Genomic DNA, 11,141 nt, shown 5'->3' on the forward strand with positions numbered 1-11,141 from the left:
ATAATAGATCATTATGAAGTGAAATTCTCTAAGTACAAAGTGCCTTAACCTTGTAGGCAACTGGGATGTTGCTAAAGAATAATGAAGAGCATAAAAAAGCTATGTGAGTGAATAGTAGACAGTTCCCGTTCCCACTACCTCTCCGTTCCCACTACCATAGAACAGGATAGATTTTTAGTTTCGTCCCAGAAAATATCACAATCCACATAGAGTATGGATTCAGGCCCCAAACCTTTCTGACTCAATAGAAGAGGTGAAGAGGATGCAGACAATAAGAATTGGCTCAAAATCGCCTAATAGACTTGGCAGTCGCCTAAACATTTCATAAAAATTAAGTCACTAAGTACCTTCAACCACCAAGCTCGCAGATCTTTCATTTCAAAAGCAATCACGTTTGGTTAGCAAACTATTGACATCTGGGCACGGAATTCGGCTTTTATTTACCAACACTGAGAAATGAGCCCCGAGGTTAACTGAATCGCAGGGAGCGCAGAACCGGCGCATCCCTCCCGGGGAAGCCAGTCTGGGTCCGCAAGGGAGGGGAGGGCAAGGAGGGAGGCCTCGGCGCCAGAGGCCGAGCGCTCTTTCCGTCTCGTGTCCTCAGCTGCCCCCGTTCCCAGCACCCGCCGTTCATTTGCCGCCTTCCGACGCGTGACCCCGGCGCGCTCGCGTCCCGGGCCGGTGACAGGCGCGGGGTACGCCGAGAGGTCCCATGTGCCCTCTCCCTCTTCTGGCCGCTGCAGTCGCCGCGTCCCGAACCCCGCTCCGGCTCCTCGGCAGAGGACTTGCAGCTGCCATGTCTACCGCCAAGCGACTCAAATCCGTGGACTACGAAGTGTTCGGGAGAGTGCAGGGTAGGGGACCGCCCCCCTACAGTGGGAGATCAAAGTGGCGTTAGGGAAGGAAGGGGAGAAAGCCACCAGAAGTGCCACCCATCTTAACGACCCCCCCCCCAAAGTCGCTGTGGCCGGGACTTCCGCTCTGCCATGACACAGCAGCCGCGGGTGGGAGAGGAAGCGAAGCGCGCCTGCGCCGGAGAGCTGGGGTGGGCGGAGGAGGGAGAGCCGAGAAAGTTGGGGTGGTGTTGGGGGGCGAGGGGAGGGAGAAAGCCGACCGTTGGTCGTTCCGAGCCCGCGGAGTGAGAGGGTGAGGGGTGGGGGCACGGCGGGCAGAGACGGAAAGAGCAAGGTTGGGTGGGAAAGGAAGAGAGGGCGTTTGGACTAGTGGTCCCCGTTTCATGCCACTAAAATGACTGGGCTGACTTGAGTTTCGGAAAGGACACCTGGATGTTTGATGGTTCGCTGTGCCAGAGATTACACTTCTCCCCCCACCCCTCAATGTAGCTCTTAAAAGAATTCAGTTATCTAATTTTTGTTTCATCCTAAGTTTAGATAGTTGCAAAGGATGCAAGGTCTGACTTATTTTTATTATTGTTATTTCTAAATTAAAATGTTAAATCACTCTGAAATTTATTCAATGGAATATAAATATGGTAGTGATTTACTATTTACCGTTATTCATTTAAATTAAAGCTTTTTAACGTTGGGAAGTTTTACATCATACCTTTCCTCTTTGAGTTTGATTCCCGTTCTATTTCCCCCACAGAATTTCATCTCATTGTTATGTTTGAGAGTTTCTTATTGATTACCCTATCAAGCTTTTTTTGCTATATGTATGTATAGTATGTATGTGTGTATATATACACATATACATTTAGATGTATTTTCTTAATTTCCTTTGACCATAAAGCTCTATTAGTTTTTGTTTTTTTTTCCTTTTGCCTTGAGTGACTATTGTGATTATTATTGGAACACAATCATGAAGATAATAAAAATATATATATTTTTAAAGATTTTATTTTATTTATGTGACAGAGAGACAGCCAGCGAGAGAGGGTACACAGTAGGGGCGTGGGAGAGGAAAAAGCAGGCTCCCAGCGGAGGAGCCCGATGTGGGACTCCATCCCGGAACGCCGGGATCATGCCCTGAGCCGAAGGCAGACGCTTAACGACTGCACTACCCAGGCACCCCTAAAAATACATTTAAAGACATGATGAACATTATTCAGTTTGAAAGGAAAATTTCTTTTCTTTTTCTTTCTTTCTTTTTTTTTTTTTTTTAAGATTTTATTTATTTGACAGAGAGCCAGCCAGTGAGAGAGGGAACACAGGCAGGGGTAGTGGGAGAGGAAGAAGCAGGCTCCCAGCAGAGGAGCCTGATGTGGGGCTCGATCCCATCATGCCCTGAGCCGAAGGCAGACGCTTAAGGACTGAGCCACCCAGGAGCCCCTAAAAGGAAAATTTCTATCGGAAATTTATTTCTTAAGGAGAAAGCTGGGGTGTTTATGGAACCTTGATTAAAGGATGTGTACTCTGTTTTGGTATGCTAGAGGTTTTTACACTTCGGGGTGATGTAAAGGGTCAGATTAATGATGGGCAAGAGTACGCTTTTTGTAAATAGATGGGCCTTCCTTTCCAAGATGGTTGTGGAAAGGGAGGTAGGAAAGGAGAACCACCTCAGAACTCAGGTGCTTTCTCAGACAGGCCCGTGTCAAGAAAGAATACATGTGAATGTTGAAGATCTGGAAATAGATTTTCTTAAAATTATCCATGGCTTGTACCCTATAGAAAGTCTTTGGGTACACCCAAAGGTCTAGTATTGTGGGTTGAAAACTACCACAATAAGTCATTGGAAGCACAGGACATAAAATATGAAAATGGTGGCAGAGACCACCTGACAAAATCTTTGGTCATTTGGACAGAAATGGCAGTAGTTGAGTGTGTGTAGGTGTGTGTGCACGTGACATTTATAGGGTATGTTCCATATGCTGAGCATCTTACTATTGTTTGCTGAATCCTCACCACAATTTTGTGAGATATATATCTTATTCCTGTTTTCACAATGAGAAAACAGGTATGGAGAGGTTCACTAACTTGGACAAGTCCTTAGTTGACAAATCAGATTTGATCTTGCATCTCTCAAATTCTAAAGCCTGCACTTTTCCATTATGTAGTGCTTTTCTGTTAATACATAATGTGTTCTCTTGATTTTAACAATATAATTGTACTTTTGTACATATGGTGGTTATATGGTATGTGAAGATCAATTTTGGGCAGCATTACAAATATAAGAAAGAGAAATGTACTACACATAAACAGTGGGATTTAAAAAATCAGCTTTAGGACTTACTCCCATAGTTTGCAGTATGTTAAATGGAAGAGTACGTGCATACTATTGATTATCAAGCCATAGTATGTAAGACAAATTCACAATCACATGTTTGTACACATATACACTGACATTTGCTGAGAACTTAGGATGTGCCAAGCTCTGTACTCAATGCTCTACATGTGTTGTCTCATTGAATCCTCAACCCTGTGACCTCAACATTTCCCTCATTTAACAGGTGGAAAAATTGAGACATAGAGAAGTAACTTTCCCAGGTTACACAGTGAGTTAAATGGTGGTGCTGGAATTTGAACCCTAACAGTCTGATACCAGTGCCCGTGCTCTTAATCATTACAATCTATTGATTCTCCTCTCAATACTTTTTCATCTTTATTTTGCCTTCTTCCTAATTCACCAAACACATATATACACTGATGTAGGACATTTGGACTCAGCCATTTGGACCATTCTGGATGATCCAGAGGACATTTTTATGATACTTTGGTTCCAAGGATGTTTGACCTGGTCCATAAGCAGTCAGACCTCTGCATCTCTGTCTGTCGCTTGCTGACACTGCCACTATTTCTGTATATCAGTCTCTATCTCTGTCTCACAAAACTCACTATTTTCTCATGGATTACCTAAGAAATAAATACAAACCATTAGCCTCTTGTCTGAGTCATAATGATTTATAGAAGTAATCGACAATAATCAAAAATAAAATTTAATTCTAATGTAAAATGGATAATAATTAGAGGGAACATCATAAATTTAACTTTTAAAAGTATGGAATAATAAGATCTTAGTGAAAGCTGGCTTGCTAGAAACAATTGCTATGAAAATAAACTTAAATGGAAGTAGCTGTAATTGGGAACATTTATTATGAACAAAACAGATTGATAAATAAAATTGTCAGTAAAATATTTAAATGGAAAATATTCCCAGTGAAGATGGTTTCAATGATATCAAAATGAACATGGAAGATATGAAAAGTGATATAATTGTCCTGTCCTGATGGAAAATTGGTCAATGAATTAAACTGGCTTGATGGAGTTTATGATAGAAAATATTTTCCAACCCAAAAGAAGGTTTGTTATGTTTCTGTTTAGAACATTTGAATTTAAGACATCCTTGGTGACAAAAGGCAGTCAAAACATTCTAGGGGTCCAGGGGCGCCTGGGTGGCACAGCGGTTAAGCGTCTGCCTTCGGCTCAGGGCGTGATCCCGGCGTTACGGGTTCGAGCCCCACATCAGGCTCTTCTGCTATGAGCCTGCTTCTTCCTCTCCCACTCCCCCTGCTTGTGTTCCCTCTCTCACTGCCTGTCTCTATCTCTGTCAAATAAATAAAATAAAATCTTTAAAAAAAAAACAAAAAAAAAATTCTAGGGGTCCAGTATTACCTGCCTTGTTCTCAAATACACACAGCCTAATTTACAAACAGATTATATTCCAGGAATTAGTTTTTAACTTGGTTGTTTGAAAATCAGGAAAACACACTTATAGAAACAGTATTACCAATAATGTATTCACTTCTCAGATGCCTCTGGGAAGTTCACATATAGAGCCTTTGGTTGCTGTTGCTTTCCATTGCTGCTTCTCTTCCTCTACCTTTTTAAAAAATAAGTGTTGTGTTTTAGAATAGTTTCAAATTTATAGAAAAGTTGGAAGATACTGTAGGGAGTTCCTGTATACCCCAGATTCAGTTTCTTTAATTAACATCTTACGTTAGTGTGGTATTTTGTCCCAACTGGTGTGCCAATATTGATACATTATTATTAACTGAAGTCTATATTTTATTCAGATTTTTAAAGTTTTTACCTAAAGTCCTCTTTCTGTTCCAGGATTCATCTAGGATATCACATTACATTTAGTCATCTTATCTCCTTAGGCTTCTTTAAGCTGTGACAGTTTTGTAGACACACCTTGTTCTCAGTGATTTTGGCAGTCTTGAAGAATACTTTGAGGTTAGGTACTTTGTAGGAAGCTCCCAGGTGGGATTTGTCTGGTATTTTTGTCGTAGTAAGACTGGGGTTATGGGTGATTGTGAGGGAGACCATATAGGCAAAGTGCCATTCTCATAACACCTAGGGTACTATCACTGTGACTGTCGCTGTTGATGTTAACCTCAATCACCTGGCTGGGAGAGTGTTCGTCAGGTTTCTCCACTGTTAGTTGCTCTTTCCCCTCCTCCCTTTCCATCCTTTACGTTTTAATCTCCCCGTTCTCGATAAGCTCTGTGTATTCCCCCACCAATTTCTGTTGCACGGGGGCCTTTGGGAGAAGCGATGGGGAGCGGAGGACTGACCTGTGTTTTTGGAGCATTCATAACCATGGCATGGCTTAAAATGTTCCTATAAATCTTTAATTACATCTAGAGTAATATCTGAAAATTTGAAAGGGAAATTGAATGAGCTGTGTATAGATGGTTTGATGCTTTACCAGCTCTTGGGTGAACACTAATGACAGTCATAGCAATGGATTGTGGCCATCTGTTCGCTCACCTATGCTTTAGAAATTCAACAGTTGATTTTTGACAATATTAACTCAGATTCAAAATAGGAGTAGCTTATTGGACTACAGATGTAAATAATTTTCTTTAAATTGCTTAAAATAAAAACCGGGATGAGTTATTGAATAGCTTTGTCAGCACATGATTTGGGTGTACCCATTTTTCCTTATGTAGACAAGAAAAGCCGTGTTTGAGAGGTTGAAAATTTTAGTACCTAAAGTCAAGAAACATAAATATGGTTAAGGCTAATTCCCTTGCTTATCTTTCTTCCCTATAGCATTTAATTTATAGTCCTGTCCTACTTCTTGTTTTTACTTCTCATTGATCCATTCTGCTTTCAACCACAATTATTTGTGTACACATATCTGTGCGTCTTACTAGGCAAAAAGGATAGAATTTTCAAGGTCAAGCTGATGGCTTGTTTTTATAGCCCCTACAGCTGTGCTTCTGGTGGGGACTTCAAAAGTGTCTTCAATTACATTGAAGTGCTTGGGGATAGTTGGCTTGAAGAAGAAACAGTAGTGTGACGGCTGTTTCAACAATCTGAAAGATGCCATGGTGTGTGGCTCCAGGGGACAGACCCTGGATGGAAGGTGAAAGGTTGAAAGAAGGCCTTTCTAAAAAAAGATGTTTAACATCACTAAGGGCTGTTGTGTAAGGTAGTGACTGGATGACTTCCTGCATTCAAAATGGACACATGCAGTCAGATCCCAGGATGAAGGGGCACATTACAATATAAAAATTTGATTTTACGTGAAAGGATGTGGATGTTTAAAATTCATCATGGTTGCTTTAAATACCAATGTTTCTTTGTGAATTTAAAGCATGATTTGCTTTGCAAATATTCACCTCAGAGGTTCTCACTGACACATCTTTTCAGAGTTGTGGTCAGTTGAGCCCCGCCTCAGTAGCGTGTTGTGTTTGGAGTCTTTCATAACTGAAGGGGATGATGTCTCTGTCCCAGTTTCCAGAGCAGTGCGTCTGTAAAAAACCTGCATGTGTCATATCAGCTTCCCTTCTTTTTAACCAGCGAGGTGGAAGTGGGGCTGAGAGGCCATAGAAACCCATAGAAGCATCTCTTCCAACACAGGCCCATTCCCGGGAGTGCTCTGTTCCAGCCAGGGCCGATAAACTGCAGAGAATCTATCTCCACGTTTGCTTTTTCTTTCTATATGGACCTCCCTCTGTTGCACCAGGTGCTTCAAACTGGGTATTAGGACTCTCAGAAAGATTCTGAGAAAATCTCATGTGGGTTATGGAGCTTTGGATGGTTGATTCTCGCATGGTTCACTGCTTCACAAAGTGAATGGGCTGGAGGTCCTGACACCTCTCCATGCACATTATTCGTAAGCCTTTAAAATAAGGGTTGTGGTTAAGGGGCCTAATAAATAACACCCCTCTTCATTATGTGAGTTCTTGACAAGGAAGACAAAGAGTGAGGCAGAGTTCTGGGAATGTGGTGTGAATCTTCAGGTAAGTGGACTTCATGACAATCTCTAGGGCAGAATGAAACACACTCAACCCAGGCACAGGCAGGGCTCCCCTAACAAGCGGAACCGAAGATACAGTCCCTAAGGGAAACTCCAGGGGAAGGAAGAAGAGGAAGCACCTGGGCTATGCTTGTTTCTCCTTCTGAACTCACCAGTTAGATAAGTCCTTGCATGTCCCTGAGGAGGAGTAGGGACAGGGTAGAGCGACCAGGAGTGTCACACTAATGGATATTCCTCCTCAAAGAAGGAGCTTCCATGGAGACAAAGAAGCTTTCTCCTCTAGGAATAGGTTGTAAAGTCCAGAGAGAGCTCCACCATTGAGTTCTGGCTGTGGTACTTCAAGATGTTCTGTTCCCCAGAGTGCTTTTGTGTGGGGTGATAGGAAAAGTCAGGGAGGTTGTCTGGTGACCACAGTGAGAGAATGACTGCCTTTGTTTGACAGATAAAGGGAGGAAGGACTACACCACAGTCCTGTTTTCTGCTCTCCTTTTTCTTTCCTTTTTTGGGTGACATTTTTAAAAATTGAGATATAATTCACATAATATTAAACTCACCCTTTGAAAGTGTTCAAAGCATACTACATATACAGTGATTTTTCCAATAGTCACAATGTTTTTGCACCCGTCACCACTATCTAATTCCAGAACATTCCCACCACCCCAAAAAGGACCCCTCTCTCACATTTCCCTTTAGCAGTAGTTCCCCATTCTCCTCAGGGGGTTCAGGGCCGAGGCCACTGTGATGTCCTTGGTCTTTTCCTCATGGTTTCAAGAAGGCTGCTATAGCTCCATCGTGATATTCACCCTACAGTCAAGAGGAAGGCTATAAGGGCAAAACCGCTGGCTGAGTCAGTCCTGCCAACGCACTTTCCTGAAGCCCTCTGCCAGTGACTCAGCTTGCATCTCATAGGCCACTTCTCTTACAAGGAAGACAGGAAATATAGAAAGGCACGTTGCTGCCCCAAGTAAAATCAGTCTCTTAGAAAGGTAGAAGGGGAAAATGGATTCTGTGTAGGCAGCTAGCAGTGTCTGCCACAGATATTCATATATTAAGTAAATTTAGCAGAGTAATGATTGCATTCTGTATTCTTTCCCAGGTAGTGACACAGAAGGACATATTATAGGAAATCTTTGATCTCCATGGTCTCAACCTCAAAACATTAGAACTATAACCAAGACCAGCTAAGTTTCTGTTAAGTTCATACTGAATCTTTCATACATGATTTATTTCATGTATGTCCATCTGTCACTGCCTAGAGTAATGGGCAACACTTCCATTTTCTACCCGGTTTGTCAAGCAGTGTGCACTTAGCCTAAAATTATGTCTTTTAAACTTAAATGGCAGTCCTTGAGTTCTACTGTTTTAGGATTTGTTCAATAAATATGAGTGTGGCCTTATCACTCATAGTTACAAATACAGCCATCAGATCCTGCTCCCATCTCTCATCTCAAAACCTGTAAGCTCTGTAAAACGACCAATTTAACCTTTCTTTTTTCCATTCTTGTGGTTGTTATGTCTTTATTCATAAACAACATGCTGATATTACTATTTCTTGTTTTGTCAGCTTAGGCATTATCTTGTGGCTTCTTGCTGTCCTTCATGTTATATACTAAATATGTACGTATACCCATAATGTTAACTTTAAAAGTAAAACTGCCAGTTATTTTACCAGCAAAAAGGGTTTATTTGGGAATAAAAGAGAATTGTGGGTCAGGACAAACAAGTTAGAGCACAACCTTAGGTGAGTCTGGGCAACAAAGGAGAGACATGCCTTTTTAAGGGGAAAGGGGGTGTGTTGGGAAGGCTGTTATGAACTAAAAGTCCAGTGGGGTAAACTGGGAATTCCAAGTGTGGTGGCTTCTCATTGGCTGAACTGTTGCCCAGATGAGGGGCCAGGGGATGAGGAAAGTGCTTCTTCCTTAGGCTGGAGTAGTGGAGTAGTAGAGTAGTATCCACGTGCAAGTCAAGGCCTGTGTAAGGTCAAGTCTCGCACTTCCTATTGGGTCTGCAATGGACTATTAGTGGTAGGGCGTGAGAGCTCCCCCTGCTGAAACCTCCCGACTCTATTTGAGTGAAATTTCCCATTACTAATTTTCACAACACTCTGTATTATCATTTAGGTAAAGTTCTGCTAGAATCAACACAGAATTCTTGAGATCTTCTTTCCAGCTCTGGAATGCAGTAAATTTATTATCATCACTTTGAATTAGACTTGAATTAGTCTAATCAATTTGCCTGTATGTATATTTGCAATATTAATAAGGAATTATTACAGGAGAGTTAAGTATTTAACTTAAATATTTATCAGCTGGTTTATCTTTCATTTATTCAACAGCTACGTGCCAAGCTCTGATCTAGGTGCCGGGAACACAGTGGTGAACAAGACAGAAAAAGGCGTGCCCTAATAGAACTTAGAGTGAAGACAGGAAATTTTAAAAAAGTAAACAAATGTCTTGTAATGTCATATGGTAATCAGTACTATGCATATACAGGAAACATGGGGTGCATTGCTGTTTTAGATGAGTTGGTCAGGGGACATACTGTTATAGGATTTTTCCTTCAGTGCCCGTGTGATTCTTGGTCACGCTGCTTTGAAGAATGAAAAGGCAGAGCAGAAGAAGAGTGGTGGGCAGCAAAGCGAAGTTTATTGAGTGATAGTGCAAAGCTCCCAAGAGGGAAGGGACCGGAGAGGGTGGCCACCAGCGTTTCGAAGTCTAGCGGTTTTTATGGGCTTGTCGGCAGGCTGTTTTAACCTGATTAACCCTCCACGAGCCTGTCACCCAATCAGGTTTTTGTCATCTACCTATCATGTGGGAAAGGGTGGAGGGCTCCTTCCAGGGTGGTGTAAAATCCTTTTAGGGTGGTTTCCTGTTAGGGCCAGGGGGCCCCTTTTCCCTGCCTGCCTTTCTTCCAACTGTCCTACATTAATACTTCTAAGGAGATGACATTTGTGCAGAGACATGAATGAGACAGTTAGTCGTGAGAAGATCAGGGGAAGCATTTCAGGCAGAGGGAACTGGACATGCAAAGGCTGTGAGGCAGGACTATGCCTGGCGTATTGAGGAGCAAGAAGGAGGCAAATTTGTCTGAGAAGCGAGCAAGGAGGGAGCCCTAAAATATGTGGTAGACCCATGGGAGGGGTCCGGAGGCTGTGGCAAGTAGGATACCTCTTATTTTGAGTGTAATGGTGAGCCAGGAGAGGGTTTTTACTGGGGAAGAAAGTGGTATGACATTACTTACAATCACCTTGGGTGTTTTATAGAGAATAGACTGTAGGAGGGTAGAGCTAGAAGCGGGGAGACTAGTTAAGGAGGCTATTGAGAGATGATGATAATTCGGACTAGTGCATAAAAACAGTATTACCAATTTTTCTAGAAACATTGAAACAGAATCAGCTTTTTTCCTTCTTTTTTTGGTAAGTCTTAAATGAAGTTTGGGGCTAGAAATAGTCTGTAAAGTGAGTGCAGTGACATGGTTTTGAATATTTAACTAAGTGACGATCTAAGTGGAGGGCTGCCTGGGCTGCTCCAACACCAGGTCCAAGAAGGACCAGGGGAGGGGGTTTTTGCCTTTTCATTTTCTGTAGCTCCCTTCCTGTAGTGCTGTGGGCTTGTAAAATAGGTGAATGAACATTGCTCTGCAAGCACATGATTTATTACCAACATGAACTTGAACAGCGTCAACCAGAAATTCATCAGATCTGCGATACCCTACGAGACTTTCCCCTTTACGATGCAGTTCTTGATCGGAAATAAATATCCTGGGGCACCTGAGTGGCTCAATCTGTTATAAGCATCTGCCTTCGGCTCAGCTCATGATCTCAGGGTCCTGGGATTGAGCCCTGAGTTGGGCTCTCTGCTTAGTGGGGAGTCTGCTTCTCCCTGTCCTTCTGCCCCATCCCCCATTCATGCTCTCTCTCTCTCTTTCAAATAAATAAATAAATAAATAAATAAATAAATAAATAAATAAATAAA

The 11,141-nt window shown here is 42.2% G+C and overlaps 1 protein-coding gene across 1 annotated transcript in view; it reads left to right on the forward strand.

Moving 5' to 3' along the window:
• Window positions 1-503: 503 nt before the first annotated feature.
• The window catches only part of ACYP2 (acylphosphatase 2), a 150,864-nt gene continuing 140,226 nt past the window's right edge, over window positions 504-11,141 (forward strand). Inside the window, exon 1 of the mRNA XM_002914049.4 lies at window positions 504-854. Coding sequence (XP_002914095.1) covers window positions 713-854 — 142 coding nt within the window. The 5' untranslated portion in view covers window positions 504-712. The remainder of the gene's footprint in view (window positions 855-11,141) is intronic.

Source organism: Ailuropoda melanoleuca, chromosome 4 (genome assembly GCF_002007445.2).
Source record: "Ailuropoda melanoleuca isolate Jingjing chromosome 4, ASM200744v2, whole genome shotgun sequence".
Lineage (NCBI taxonomy): Eukaryota > Metazoa > Chordata > Mammalia > Carnivora > Ursidae > Ailuropoda > Ailuropoda melanoleuca.